This window comes from Fukomys damarensis, unplaced genomic scaffold (genome assembly GCF_012274545.1).
Source record: "Fukomys damarensis isolate Sample0158 unplaced genomic scaffold, DMR_v1.0_HiC HiC_scaffold_13, whole genome shotgun sequence".
In the NCBI taxonomy this organism is placed as follows: domain Eukaryota; kingdom Metazoa; phylum Chordata; class Mammalia; order Rodentia; family Bathyergidae; genus Fukomys; species Fukomys damarensis.
The window spans coordinates 8,141,148-8,157,261 of record NW_022900925.1 but is presented as its reverse complement, the minus strand read 5'-3'; the positions used below and the strand labels follow the sequence as shown (position 1 = coordinate 8,157,261).

The 16,114-nt window shown below is 42.1% G+C and overlaps 1 protein-coding gene across 1 annotated transcript in view; it reads left to right on the top strand.

Moving 5' to 3' along the window:
* The window catches only part of Usp43 (ubiquitin specific peptidase 43), a gene marked incomplete at its 5' end in the record, with an annotated part of 69,056 nt that continues 52,942 nt past the window's right edge, over positions 1–16,114 (top strand). Inside the window, 2 exons of the mRNA XM_010615026.1 lie at positions 1–78; positions 8,775–8,906. Coding sequence (XP_010613328.1) covers positions 1–78; positions 8,775–8,906 — 210 coding nt within the window. The remainder of the gene's footprint in view (positions 79–8,774; positions 8,907–16,114) is intronic.

Here is a 16,114-nt window from a genome sequence, read left to right as displayed (position 1 = left end):
GTCACCGAGCAGCTGGCGGCGCTGGTGCGCGCGCTCTGGACCCGCGAGTACACGCCCCAACTTTCCGCAGAGTTCAAGGTAGGCAGCGCCCCGCGCTCCCTTCTGCTTTCGCTTCGTGGAAAGTGTGTGCACCTCCGGGAAAGGGTTTTCTCGCGGCCCTCCGTGGATGGTCATTTACCATGGCCTCCTCGGGATACCGCTTTTGCTTTCTAAGCGAGGCGTCAAGCTTAATTGGTGTATTTAATCGCTTAATTTCTTTCGGGTATTTTGAGCAGAAGCGTAAAAAGCTGATAGGTTTAGTGTGTGCCTGGGCTTTAACTTCAGGGTTCGTTACAGCTTCCAGTGTGAAAGGTTAGAGGTGGGGAATCGCTGGAAGTCTCAGGGAAAGGAGGTGATGCTCACGTTTTGAAGATTAAGCGGGACGCAGCCGAGCCCAAATCTAGGAATAATCCAGGCAGAGCGACCCTGTGTAGGCCCGAAGGAGCTGAGTATCAGAGGCATGGACAGAAAACCAGCGTCGCTGGAGGTCAGGAGGTAGACGAGGAGAGATCAGGACGGCCTGTGGGCAGTGGTAAAGACTGGATTTTAGTATTTATGCTGCTGAAGCGAGCATAGTAAAGACTGGATTTTATTTTGAGCCCAATGGACGCTGAGAACCCGTGGGACAGGTCCTGTGCTGAATGCCAGAGAAAAGGTAGTGGATGTGCTATTTTGGAGATGTCAATTTTTTTTTTTTTTTTTGAGACAGACTCTTACTATGTAGTTCAGGTTGGCCTTGAACTCACTATAGAGCCAGGCTGGTCTCAAACTCTTGGCAATTCTCCTGTCTCAGCCTCCTGAGTGCTGGGATTACAGGCATGAGCCACCATGCCCAGCTATTATTTTGTTTAATGCACAGTAAATCCCCTACAATGTGTTGGCATGAGTTGGACGTTTATTGTCTGCAAGATCGCAATCACTTGCTCAGGGTGCTGGGAGTTCCTGAGACTTGTTAAATTGTGTGTATTGCTTCACTTGGGGTTAACGTGGGGTGTGGATCTGAAGGTCCCCATTGGATAAAAGAGTTCCTGATAATTGATGTCCGTGGCTTGCTTCCTGCTGAAAACTGCAGCTCTGGGCAGAGAGCTGAAGCTCCTCACATAATAGTGATTGTTGTTCTTGGGGGAGGGGAACCTGTCCGTGTTCATTCCACAAGCATCACTGCTCTTGAGTTTCAGCCCCAGAAGGCGGGCTTGGCCATGTGACCTGCAAGGATGCCAACCTCCACCTTCTTTCCCGTGCTTCCATTAGTGAAGAAGCCCCATTCTGCAGCTGTCAACATGAGTGTCATAAATGTCTGTTTTTGGCAATAGTTGCCCTTTAAATACGAGTGGCAGTATATATTGATTAAGAGCAAAGTGGCTAGGACCTTGTGACCTTGAGCAAATTACTATATTTCTTTGTGCCTCAATTTTTCTCATCTGTGAAATGGGACCACAAGGGCACATATATTATTATAGGGTTGATGTGAGAATTTAAAACACTGCCTGGTCCCTGGGAAGTATTCATTATTCTAAAATTACACCCCTTGCCTCCAAAGAAAGACCTAGGAGGGAGGTAATCTTTGAGTAATCCCTTGCCCTACGTATTCCCACCCAATTACAGCAGTGACAAGAGAGATGGAGTAGTTTGGAAAAAACTCAAATTAGTAATCATCTTCAGTGACTCACTACGATTTCCTCTCTCTCACTTCAGCTGTCAAATACCAAGGGCCTGGGATTCCCCAGTGAGCCTTGGGGAATTAAGGATAATTGTTGTTAATATGTTAATAAGGGAGATGTAATCTAGGGGGTTTTCTGGGACTTTCATGTAACCAGCCTTGGGGGGTTGAGTAGCGGATTCCAGAGACAGGGCCTTTATGCATTAAGAATTGAAATCTAGGTGTTCGACTTTATTTTATTTTATTTATTTATTTGTGGCTCTTTATTTTACTGATGATGAAACATTCATTCCACACATAGTTATTGAATGTCTAGACATGCAATTGGAAACAAAATGTGTGGTGAGGAACGGGCACCAACTCAGGTCCTGCAGCTGCTCTCCAGAAGTTTACTGTAGAGTGAGACATAGATCTTAAGGAAACAACCTCATGATTAGAACTGGTGGCATGGCAGGAGGGAAGAACACAAGGTGTTGTGACAAGAGTGACAGAAGGATGTGATTTGATGGGGGAGCAAGGTAAGCTTTCTCAGAGAGGTAACCCTCCTCTCAGTGGGGTTTTGAAGGATGAGGTATTAACTAAAGCTAGGAAAGCACATTCCAGCCGCCCTGGGAACTGAAGCTGCCAACACGGAGTGGGGCAGGGCTATGTCCCTCTGCCAAGTGAATTGATAAAATTCTATGTTTTATCAAAACTGGGGAAAGAGAGGCAGGGGAGTTGGCTTGTTAAAGAAATGTGAAGGATGTTAAGATGGCTGCAGTGGGGTTGGGTTTGTGGAAAGCCTCCTGCCTGAGCCCAGGTCCCCTCAGCTTCTCACTGATGTTAGGACCACTCTGTTTCAAACACAACAGATGAATTAAATTCATTAAAACACTTCTCCCTACAATATTAAATATTATCCCATGCTTTTCTAATGATATAGTTAAGTATATGTATTGAATAAAGTTGGAAAGTGTACAACAAAGATCTGTAATTCCACCCCCTGTAAAGAACCATCATAAACATATTGATGTATTTCAAAGTATATACAATTGGAAATTCTAGTTTTGTATTTTACCTTTTTCATTTAAGTATTGTTATAGGACTTTTTCCTGGTCACCGAAATATTCTACAAAACTTGGTTATTATTATTATTAATCTTTTTTGAGGTGTTGGGGTTGGACCCAGGGCCTCAAGAATGCTAGGTAAATACTCTACCACTGATCTGCAACTCCTACCCTGAAAAACTTGATTTTTAATGATTGTGTATATCATGAAATAAAGCAGTCCCCTAGGGATACACTGATGTACTATTGTATGACTTTCCATTGATCACACTGTATTGATATTTCTCATGTTTAAATCCTTATTCTCAGCTCTGATTATTTCCACAAACTTAATTTCTACAAGGGCTATTATGTAGTCTAAGCAAAGATATGACTCAAATCTGTTTTTACTTTTGAAATCAAATTTATTGAGATATAAATTAAATATAGTGATGTGTACTCATTTTAAGTGCAGAATTCATGGGTATACCTGTGTAACCAATTTAAATCAACTTTATTGGGTTTTATTATTTTTACTACCCATATTGACATTTTTTTTCCCAAAAACTGTTTTTGGATACATCAGTGTGGTATAATTTCTTGGATGTTGACTCTTTTTCTGTCTCACCAATTTTTCTCCAGCTCTATGAAGGTTGTAACTGACAAATAAAAACTATATAGTATATGTGATGGTGTTTGATATACATTTACATGGTAAAATAATTGATTCAAGCAATTAACATATCCAGTAAGTCACAAACTTAGGATATTTTGTGATGAGAACAATTAGGATCTATTCTCTTTGTAATTCTCAAGTATATAATACATTATTATTACTTACAGTCATTCTGCTACATATTAACTCTCTACCACTTAGTAATTTGTTGAACAAAAAGCAATAACATCTTGTTTTTATTTTTATTTCTTTGTTTAGGAGCAAGGTGGAAGATTTTCTGTGTTCCTTGACTATTTTGTTCTTGGAATTGTCTCTTCATGCTGTATGTTTGTCCATCTGCTTTGGTCTTAATGTTCGTTTCTTAAGGTCCTTCAACCCTTGCCATCTTTGCTACAAGTGTTTTCTCTGAATGATCTTCTACCTCCCTACCTGACATTGTAAGCTTTAGATTCATTTATGTTATTCCTTTTGATAAATATTCTATTTTGCATATTTCTAGCTTTTCCACAGTTATATTAAGGATTTAAGCCATCTGGAACATAGCTTATGTGCTTAAAATCAATTTTAGATCTACAGTGATGTACTAGAGGCATTGCTTTTTAAAAAACAAGGATTCCTTTTTCATCACTCTTAGTTTTACAAGTTCTGAAAAATAGTAAGATGTAAAAGGGAAATGGAACAAAAATATCAAATTAAACAAAATTGCTAAATGAGTCTAGAAATCTATACTTTAGAATTATTGGTCATATTCATGGGGTCAAATATAAGATAGGAAGTCAAAAGCAGTAACAATTTGGAAAAATTGGATTTCACGCATCGAAACAACCAGAAATTCTACAACTAATAACACTTTTAATAAGAAATGTGTTAAAAGTTATTAATATTTCAGATGGAAAGCATGTGTACAAAATGTCATTTTGCAGGGTAAAAATACCAAATATCTTTCCTGAGTATTGCCTTAATGCAGTTCTTGTCACATTTCAATGGGCTGAGAATCATATATAAATTCTGGAAAGTGCCCGTTAGAAACTTTATAATTGAGAAAAGACCAATAAAGAAAAATACCCACTGTACAAATGAAATGACAAAAAATTGTCTATGACCCCATCATTCTATTTGTTACTAGTTTACCATATATTTTCAGATACTGTATTTTATCTATTTATAAATATTTCTGAAAAGCAATCTTATCTCTTTTTTTCTCCTTCTTTGGCACTAGGGGTTGAATCCAGGGTCTTGCACATAGTAAGTTTACATTTTACCACTTAGCTATATCTTCAGCGAGGTATGTTTTCCTTTTACTATAGGAGAATTTTTTTCTCTCATTAGTATTTCTTCATTCCTAATTTTTAAGGCCATCTGCTGTAAGTGTGCCATCAGTTTTCCCATCAGTTATCAAATAACTTTGCTATACAAGGAGATATCCTTGCTTATAGCAGTCATTTCCTTAAGCTAAGTCCTCCAAAGTGGAATTGCTGTGTTTACATTGAGGGACATTTTTAAGGTCCTAACTTACCTGCAGTCCAGTTCTTTTGTTGTCTGATAGCCAGGCCGGGATAAGATGGAGATGATCAATTTTAAAAGATTATTATGATTAGCTGGAGGTGAATGGCTTTCACATAAAAGGGAGAACAAGTGTAAATACTACATTGTAGAAACAGGAAAGCATTTGAAGACCTATGTGACTTGTATGTGTACTTGGAGCTTTAAAACAGGGAGGAGACAACAGGAGATGTGGGTTGGGGGCCACCAGAGGACCAGAGGAGTTGGGACTATGGGGTGATGAACAGAAGAGTGAGGAAGGGTTGGGAGCATCCACTGGGCTGCAGGGGGCACCATGGGCTGGCAGGGGCAGGGCTTCTCCTGAGGTCGGTATTATGGTCTGGGTCATCAGGAGCCCGATCTATGGTGGGAGTGAGACTAAGGGTGAGGGAAGGGTAGAGACATTTTGGAATTCAGGACCCAGACAGCCTGATAGCTGCCATGACAGCTGTTGATTTGAGGGAGAAGCTGAGGGATGACATGTACATTCGGAAGAAGTGCTGATTTTAGAGACTTAATTTGGAGGGATGGTTGTTCACTTGGAAGAGAATGTTGCAGAAACTCTAAATCTGCTAGAAGAGAGAATAGGTAGGATGCTTGAGGACATAGGAGTAGGCAGAGACTTCATGAACAAAGCCCAGACCACATGGAAAATACTACAAAAAAAACGGGCCCTCATTTTATTAAAAAAAACTTTTGCACAGCAAGAAAAACCAGAATAAAAAGACAACCCAAAGAGCTTGAAAAATTTTTAGCCAGTGGCTCCTCAAAGGCCTAATATCTAGAACATATAAAGAACTGGGGGGGAAAAAGCCCCCCCTGCTGCAAAAAAAATTTAAGGACCCAATACAAAAATGGGCACCTGAGATGAATAGATACTTCTCAGATGAAGAAGTAGAAATGACAAATAAATACATGAAAAAATGTTCAACATCACTGGTCATTTGAGAGGTGCAAATTAAAACAATGCTGAGATTCCATCTCGATCCAGAAAGAGTGGCTGCTATCAAGAAATAACCAACAACAAATGCTAGTGAGGCTGTGGGTAAAAAGGAACCCTTCTCCACTGTATGCTAGTGAGGCTGTGGGTAAAAAGGAACCCATCTCCACTGTTGGTGGGGGTGCAGACTGGTGCAACCGCTGTGGAAATCGGTGTGGAGATTCCTCAAAGAACTAGGATTAGAAGTACAATTTGAACCAGCTATTCCCTGCTGAGTATCTTTCCAAAAGAATTAAGAGCATCATACCACAGTGATATATGTGTACCCATATTTATAATGGCACAGTGCGTAATGGCACATCTTGGAAACAACTCAAACGCCCATCAACCAACGAATGGATAAAAAAAGATGTGATTTTTAAAAATATAATGGAGTTCTACTCAGTCATAAGGATAAACTTGAGACATTTCTAAGTAAATAGATGTGCCTTGAAACCATAGTCTTTTTAAAAAACATATTCTTAAGTGAAATAAATTGAACACACGTGTAAATTTTGCATTTGCTCTCTGGTGTGAGAAACTGAAAGTGTAAGTAAGAATCAAAATGTACTATAGATGTTGTGGAATAGGAAAAAAAATTGTTCAAAATTACACCAAATGTGAGATAGTTAATAATTAAGATGTTTTATTCAAAAAGGTGTAGTATTATTAGAAAATGAGTTGAGAAATTAGTAAATGAAAATATATTTCTTTAGGATAATGATACACAGTGTATTTACTACCATTATTCTCTATTTTTGTTATGAAAATTATTTTTTCATAGGATGGCTTTTATATTTTATTAATAGATACTTGTTTTACATTAAAATAAAGAAAGGAAGAGAATGTTAGTAGTGGGATCTGGGTTTGACCGTACTTTGGGGCTACTGTTGCTAAATAAAATAGAGGATGCCCAGTTGATTTTAATTGCAGATGAGTAATTATAATTGTTTGGTATTATGGATCAAACCCAGGCCCTTCACACCAAACTACATCCCCACGTTTTTCTTTTCTTACTTTTTATTTTGAGACAGGATCTCTATAAGTCACTAAGTTGCCCAGACCAGGCTCACACTTGCGATTCTCAGCTTGAGCCTCCCGGAGTGTGGATTCATTGGTATCACTGTACCTGGCCTGAGTAATTTTTCAGTATAAGTATATTTCAATATTGCACAGGATATGTTTATTCCTACTAAAATCATCATTCATTGTTTATTTGAAATTCAAATTTAACTGGCATCCTTTCTTTTGATAACTTTTTTGCAGTGCTGAGAATCAAACGAAGGGCCTTCTGCATGCTAGGCAAGTACTCTACCATTGAGCTACACCTTAAGTTCCTTTGTTTCCTACTTTTCTTTCTTTGTCTCCATTTTTACTTGTTAAATCAGGCAGCCAGCTCTATTTGGAGGTCAAAGTGCAGAGAAGTATAGGGGAGGAATTCAGACAAATGTAATCAGAATAAAGACTGAGAACAAACACTTCAATTAATTAGACTTTGAATTTTGCTTTGTTTCATCCAAACCTTTCCTTTAAATCTCAAGGGAAGAGTTAAAGGACAGGAGCTGAGCCCTTCTGACTGAAGTGGCACTGACACGGTCCTGGCCTCTGCCTTTGCAGGGTCCCTTTGGCAGGTGTGAGCAGAGAGCAGACTTGAGCCTGGGCTGAGGCTGGAGACTTTGCCCCACGGGCTCAGAGAGGGACACAGCCATGGTGCACACCCAGATGGGGGCCTGCTTCCATTCGGTCGCTTGTGTTCTTGCACACCCATAGCAAAAGTCCCTGGAATGATGCAAAGGAACACCTGAGGCCAGCCATCTCCTGGGGAGGGACCAGAGGGGGCTGGAGACTGGGCAGAAGGAAGACTTTGTTATTGTTCTACTTTATATTTTGAATTCTTTAAAAAATATAGCACATATATACATTACCCTTTGAAAGAAGCTTTTCAAAAGCTGGAATATGCATTTTACTCAAAAGATTGCAGAGTTGTTATATAATTTAACAAAAGGACAGTCCAAAAAAGAGCAGTGGGCCACAAGGGCAGAGGATCTTGACTGTTTTTTTGTTTTTGTTTTTGGTACGGAGGATTGAGCTGTCCTTGTGAGGCAGGTGGTGTCACCCACTGAGCTAAATCCCTGGCTCTGATCTGGTCGGTCTGTTTTGAAACAGGGTCTTGTTATGCAGTTCAGGCTGGCCTCAATGTTGTGAACTTCCTGCTTCAGCCTCCCTCCCTAGTGCTGGGATTACAGGTGTGCACTACCAAGCTTAGCTTGTTTTCTTCACTGTTGTACCCCAGCTCTACGTGTAGGCCTGACTGAGCCATTTCACGATCAAGAATTTTATATTCTTAAATTTTCATACGTATCTGAAAGGGGTGATAAAGGAGTACATACATTGTATGCAGCAAGCATGGTCCTCGCCAGAGAATGGGAGCCACGGTGTGAGTGGGATCAGTGAGGGAGAGAGTAGGGCCTGGAAGCCGTGCACTGCTGTGGGGGTGACTGGAGAGAGAGCATGGGGAGAGACCGATGGAGGGGAGGCAACTGCAGTGTGGGAGGAGCTCCAAGGAGACCAGATGGTCACCAGCACAGACATATTCAGCAGACAGCCCTGGGGACTTTGACAGATAAGCGCATATTGGTAGACTTTCTGCAAAAAAAGGGGCTGATCCTACACTGAGAATGCTCAGACCACTTGCAGCGGGTCTTCAGCAGGAAAGAGCTTTGCTACCCCAGGTCACTTGTGCATTGTTAATCCCTTGTGATGATTACTTGGTAGCTTTGTACCTGTAGGACTTCACGTCTTTCCTTTGTATGCAGGGCCGAATGACCTCTGTTTTTCTTTATTTCCTTTCAGAATGCTGTTTCCAAGTATGGCTCCCAGTTCCAAGGCAATTCCCAACACGATGCCCTGGAATTCCTGCTCTGGTTACTGGACCGTGTCCACGAGGACTTGGAGGGCTCTTCCCGAGGGCTGGTGTCTGAGAAGGTCGGTCACTCTCAGAACAAGGCATTGTACTGAATTTTCTGGTTTTGTTTTTTTCCCTTTGAATATTTACTCAACTCCTTAAATTCCTGGATATTCTGGCTATACAGAGAGTGTATAGAGAGCATGCTGCTGCTTTCTTTTAGCTCTTGTTTCTTTTAGACAGGCATTTCCTCCCACTGCAGTATTTCGCATCCTCTGTAACTCCAGTGAGATAGTGAACAGGGCCCAGACTCGGAGAAAAAGTGTTTCTTTCTGTGTATAGGCTTTGCCTAGTCTGGCCGTCTGAGGCCATGAGGGCCCTAACTTATTTCCAGATGGTGCCACTTCAACTTTACTGGGCCTTTTCTGTTAGGTACCCCACGGAGCAGCAATTCCTAACCTTTTCTCTCATTTCCCAGGGTGGATGATTTTTACACTGTGCATTTAGAATTTCCGGTGATGATGAAACTCCAGACCTTTGGAAAGAGGCAAATACAATAATCTGTAATGGCCACGGTGAATTGTGACATCAGCTATTTTCTTTATGGGCTTTGCTAAATAAAAACCAATAATGGCCCTTATGCTTTAATATGACCCCTTTATCTCCCACTTAAGAAAGTAGAAGTGAATGGAAGTTATTATTATCATGAGTGAGCAGCTATAACAATACCTGTGAATAACCTGCTATAAAAATTGTTTTTTCCATACCCGGGATCAAACTCAAGACCTTGTGTTTGCCAGGCAGGTGTGGCGCCACTGAGTGGTGTCCCCAGCCCGGCCTGCTGTAATTTAGAAAGGTGTTTCATAAGCTTTGGTAACTAATCAGTAACACATCCCTTTTGATATATCTCATAACTGATCCAGGTATAGCTCCAAGAACTGCTTTGTCATTCTTTTCTTTTGGTTTCTTTGTGACAGGGTGTTACTATGTGGATCAGGCTGGCCTTGAACTTGTGGCAATCCTCCTGACTCAGCCTCCCATAGGGATGGGATCATAGGTGTGTGCTACCATGCTGGGTTGCTTTATCATTCTGTTGTTGTTTTATTTTATTTTTAAATTAAATAAAATCTAAGATTTTTGGTACTGGGGATTGAACTCAGGACCTTGTGCTTGTGAGGCAGGCAGTGTGTTGCTTTAACTCAGGACACTTGAACTAATCTCCTGAATAAATTAAAAAACCCTTGGAAAATAGTTAGGTCTCTCAACCATTACCTTCCCATCCCTTCATGATTTTCTTGGAGCTCATCGTTGTGATTAATAGAGAAGGAATGTCTCTGGAAGCTCTGCCTTTTGTTCTTGCTTGAACTTGTTGACATAAACCAGCTGTTCTCTTTCTGATTCTATTTTATTTTATTGCTTTATTGAGACAGGATCTTGCTGTGTATTTCAGGCTGGCCTTGAACTCACTAGGTAGCCTAGGCTGGCCTCAAACTTGTGGTGATCCTCCTGCCTCAGCCTCCCAAGTGACTCTTTTTTGGAAAGATGTTTTCTTTCTTTCTTTCTTTCTTTCTTTCTTTCTTTCTTTCTTTCTTTCTTTCTTTCTTTCTTTCTTTCTTTCTTTCTTTTTCTTTCCTTCTTTCTTGTTGAGACAGGGTCTTTGTATATAGTTTAGGCTGGCTTTGAACTCACTGTATAGCTCAGGGTGGCCTCAAACTTGAAGCAAGCCCCCTGCCTCTGCTTCCTGAGTCATTACAGGTGTGCACCACCATGCCCAGCTTTTCTGTTTTAAAATGTCAATGTGGAACTTTAGGAAAAGGAGCCCATGACTGTATATGTCCTATATATCAGAAAGGTTAGGTAATCTTGAAACTGCACAGGTAAGGGAAGGGGCAGAGTCAGGATTCCAGCCTTTTTTCAGTTTTGAAAAGGATTACCTCAGGGAACCTCAAAACACACAAATGAAACAAAGCTGGTGATCATACCAACAAAACCTGGGAGAACGCACTCTCCATGGTCTCTGGGTTGCATGAGCCATCATGCCTGGCTGCTTAATCATTCTCTTATTGTTTTTCTTTTATTAACAGTGATTTCCATGCTGGGCATGGTGGCACACACCTATAATCCTAGTACTCTGGAGGCTGAGGCAGGAGGATTGCCATGGGAACGAGGCCAGCCTGGGTTACATAGTTAGTTCGAGGCCAGCCTTGACAGAGCAAGACCCTGTCTTAGAAAATAAACAACAAACAAACAAACAGTATTTTTTTCCATCAATTTTATCCAGATCCTTTTAGTTGACAGAAATTTAATTTGATTCCATTTTGGGGGATCCAGTTTAAGAGAAAGGCATCTTTTTTTTTCAGCTTTAATTGAGTTTATTGGTACATTTTAAGGATACAGTATGAAAGGCATCTTTTGGCTTTTACTAAGTCCAAGGATTAAAGAATTGTCAGGTAGGGCTAGATCCAAGGGCTCAAATGTTTCTAAGCCTTTGTCTCTGTTTGGCCTTATTCTCACACTGGCTCTCCCATATGGCAGTGAGGGGTGTCTCTCAAATCCTCTCTGTAGAGCCTGGCATTCCAGAAAAATCCCAGGGCAGAGTCTGATGGTCCCAGGTTGGTTCACAGGTCCATTCCTGGGCATGTGACCAGAAGGACGGGCAACATGGTCACAGGCCTGTGGGGTGAACATGGGCCAAGAAGGACTAGAGTCAGCACCACTTGCTTCCCCAAGGAATAGAGTATTGAGCGGGTAAATACAGGCCCACCATACTGTATACTCCACATGTTTAAGGGAACACATGTTGAAATAAAAAACATTAAGATACTATTTGCTGAACATTTCTTGTGTTCCAAGCATCTAGCTTGGTGCTTTTTGTGACTCATTTTATTCCCTGGAACATGGCAGACACTCGATAGACTCTTGAATTAATAGTCATGGTGCTGTAATATTTGTGAGGATAGCTCATTTTCTATAGTTATGGGAGATTGCAGTTAAGTAAGTTGTTGGGAGTGAATCATCCTCTACGAGGGTGGAAATAGAACCAACCAAACCTGGTTCTGTCTGCTCCAAATCCAGTGTGCTTACAAGTGATGCATATCGTCTTAGTCACTGCCGAGGGAGAGGAGATTTAGGGACAGGTGGTCCCTCTTGTGCTACTGTAGAGGAAAGACCTCTTGAACTGTTTTCCCCTTCCTCTCTCCCCGAATATACCAGGGACTTCTTCCCACCTGGAAAGGAGATGGACAGACAGCTGCATTAGCTTCCCATTACTATAATAAAACACCTAAAATAGTCCGCTTAGAAAGAGGAAAGGTTTTGGAGGTTTTGGTCTGTGATTAGATGGATCCTTTGCTTTTGAGCTCCTGGCGAGGCAGAACATCAGAGCCCAGAGCCTAGGATGGAATAAGCTGCTCATGTCATGGTAGCTGGGAAATAGAAGAAAGACATAGGAAGTAGCTGGGTCCCTGCAGTCACCTTTGAGAGGACACCCTAGTGACCGAAGAGCTCCACCAGGCCCCACCTCAAGGTTCCATCCTTAATAGCACCAAGCTGAGACAAAATCTTTCATACGTGGGACTTTGGGAACATTCTAGGTCCAGACATTGGTCTTCCAACTGGCTTTGGTTTTCCCCTTCAGTCCCTTTGTAGCAGGAAGTCATTGAGCTTAAGAAAGAGAAAGATCACAGAGAGATTTAGTAAGTTGCCCCAACCTACACATTTAGTAAATGGGAGCTCCAGAACCCAAATCTAGAAATGCCTCTCTCCACCAGGGTTTCTTAATCTTAATACTTTTGACTTTTTTTTTTTTTTTTTTTTTTTGGTTGGTTTGTTTTTGAGATAGGCCCTCACTATGTAGTCCAGGCTGGGCTCAATCTCATGATCCTCCTGCCTCAGCCTCCCAAATCCAACGATTACTGGTGTAAACCATCATGCCTGGTCCAATTTTGACATTTTGAGTAGCTAATTCTTTGTTGGGAAGGCTGCCTTGACTATTGTAGCATTGAGCCCTCCACCCGGTAGATGCCAGGGGCTGTCACCACTTGTGATAATAGAAAAAAAGGTCTGCAGACATTGCCAAATGACCCCCAACAAGCAAAACCACTCTCATTTGCAAAGCACTGCCCCAGAACCTTTGTTCCTTACTGCAATGTACCACCCCCAATCTCCCCTGTAAGGTAACCTTCAGATTATTTAAGCCAAGAAGGCCTGCCAATAACTTTTTTCATAACTTCAGTACGAAGTGAAAGCATCCATAATTGGTCTCCCAACTTCTGTCTTCTTTTTTATTCAGAGCAGCTCTGGGAATTGAACCCAGGCCCTTGTCACTGTAGGCAAATGCTCTACCACTGAGCCGCATCTCCAGGTAGCTACTGTGCAGCCAGATCTCTTCAGAAAGAGCATCAGATTGCCATGCTCCTTCCTACATTGCTTCAGTGGCTTCTTTTCACACTGAGAACAAAATCTAGACTCCTGTGTTGCTGACAAGGCCCTACCTGACTGTTCCTGCCAATCAATCAGCCAGATCCCTGGCTCTCTGCCCCTCTGACTCACTGTCCTTGGGCACCCCAGCTACTTCCTGTCTCTTACTGCGCCTGGCATGGTTGGGCCATGGAATTCCACAGGATGCCCAGGGTATGGCTGTTAGCCAGAGGGAGGAGTTTAAGCAGCTCCTACTTGGACCTGAAGAAGGCAAAAAACATCTTTTTCTCTGTCTGCCTGTCAGGTCAAAGTTTGTGCTGAAATTTGCACTCAGAAAATCTGGCTGCCTGTGGAGGCCTGGCTGCACGCACTTGAAGGTAGAGAGCAGAGCTGTCGTGATTATCCGGCATGAAACTTTATTTTCCATTTCCGAGAAGGAAAGTTGCCGTCCTCTGCCGAACTCAGAATGATTTTTCATTTTAAAGTTATTTTTGTTTTGAGGACATAGGAAAGCCATATAGCTAGATTTATTTGTAACTGGAATAGAAAACATGAGGACCACTTTCTTTTCCATTACTTTAATGATGCTCAAATGTTTTCATCCTGTAAAAAGGGCCTATTTTTACTACCCCATAAACACCAACACATAAGCGATCTTTTTGGCAGTTTGTTTTCCCGAAACAGCCACTCTTGCAGAATACAGGAGGAGGATGGAGCTGGAAGGACGACCAACAAACTAGCGTGTATGAAGCACCTACTGTGTGCCAGGAAAAAGGTGGATGCCATCTCTTGATGTGTACAGTAGTTCCGTGATGTGGAGGGGCTATTGTTCCTTTTAGGCACAAGGTGGAGCTTCGAGGGATAGTCCAGAGTCACTGAGTTAGCAGTGCGGGGCTGTTCGTCTGACTTCTAGTCAGTCACGGTCACTTCCTGCTTCCTGTCACCCTGCCCTTGTTCAGGTTTTTCTTTCTGTACCTCATCCCTGGGCGTTCCGTTCCACAGTGGCTCCCGGTTTCTCGTGCTGTTACCTTGATGCAGAAGCCTCCCATGTCATTGTGAGTTCTTTGGTTGCCACTAACAGCAGCCAACCTGAGATGACTCAAAAAGGGCATGTAAGAGAAGACCAGGGAGGAGCACATGGATTAGGGAAGCCTAAAGAATCAGGCCCTCTGGGAGAGGGAAGAGTCCCAGAGGCGGAGTGCTCAGCTGTGTGGCGTGGATATGACTGCTGGAAGCAGTGTTTCACCTTTGGGTCACTATGCTTGTGGTCCACATTCAGGGCAGGAACATTTCGTTAGTGTGATGTGGGTCAAAGACCTGTATCCTGTTAGGGGTGGGCAGGAAACCTGATGAAAGAACCTTCCCCACCCCAGGAATGGGATCCAGGGGCCCCATTGGGGTGCTCTTACCACAGAGGAGGAGTGAGTCCTGGCAGCCAGAGTATCCCCGTGTACACTCTGTGTCCAAGTTCACCCCTCAAGTTCACACCTTTATCTATTTGTAGTTAGAAATTTCTGCCTGGATATCATTAAGTCACCCTTAAACTTGGCATGTCCTTCTGAAGCCCACTTCTTCCTTTGACTCTCCCACTTCTGTTGATGGCACTGGTATTGGCATTATATTGGAACCTTGGAGTCTAAGGTCATGTTTATCTCTTCCTTCCTTCCTGTCTTCTCCTCAGTCAGGTGCAGAGCTATGAGCTATGCACAAAGGTGTCTTGAATCTACCCCTTCTTTTGTCTTCATGGCTCCTCCTCTAGGTCACACAGTTGTTACCTGGACCCTTAACCTCCTTTATCTGTGTTCTAACCTCTAGACTTGTTTCCTTCAGTGGGATTTGCTGTTGAGTTAAAGCATCTCCCAAGCAAGTAGTCACCACTTCGGGTCAGAACCCTTTGGATATGCCCTGTCATGAAACACTGCCACCTATAAGGGCTGTTCAGTGCTCACTTTGTGCCAGGCACTGTTCGTATATATATTTAAACCCTCAAAACATGCCCTCAGATATCATGATCTTATTGCAGTTGAGAAATTGTGGCTTGAATGTGTTGCCCAGAACTTCATGTGCTGGAAACTAAATCTCCAAATTCATGTTAGACTTGAAGATGGGATTTGGGGAGGTGGTTAGCTTGGATAAGATCATGAGGGCAAATCTTCTATGATGGCATCAGAGGCTCATAAGATGAAGAAGAGAGTGTGTACAGTTGCTCTGTCTGTCCATGGGGTGCCCTTCCTCATGCTATAACACAGCAGGGAGGTTCTCGCCAGATCTAGTGCCATGCTCTCAAACTTCCCATCCTCCAGACAGTAGGCTAAATAAACCTCAATTCTTTATAAATCACCTGGTCTTGGGTATTTTGTTATACCAATGGCAAATGGACTAGGAGAAAGCATAAACCATATTAGAGTCACTTTGTAAGTAGTCTATAGAGGTTGAGTAACTCTTGCAATCAAGTCTCAGAGCAAGGATGTGAGCCCAACAGTCTGTGTCCTGACTCCTCGTTTTTGACCCTGGTCCTATGTTGTTCACTGCAGCAGGGACAGTGTCTTCCTTGGGACTTTGGAAATCCTACCCAGTGTGACACCAGACTTGCTTCCCAGCCCTGTTTTTCAATTTTCCTTTGCATATCCTATATTCTAGTCAAGTTTGGCACAATAAAATAGTGGGACAAATAAGAATGACTATCCCAAATATTCATTATTTATTTGTCCCAATATTTTAGTATGAAAAATTCCATAACATGGAAATGTTGAATTAATTGTACAGTGAGCGAGCACTCATACCTACCACCTAGAATCTGCATTTTTTCATTTTACTAAATCTGCCATACTTAGCCATATCTCAATTCCTCCATCCACTTATTCCTCCA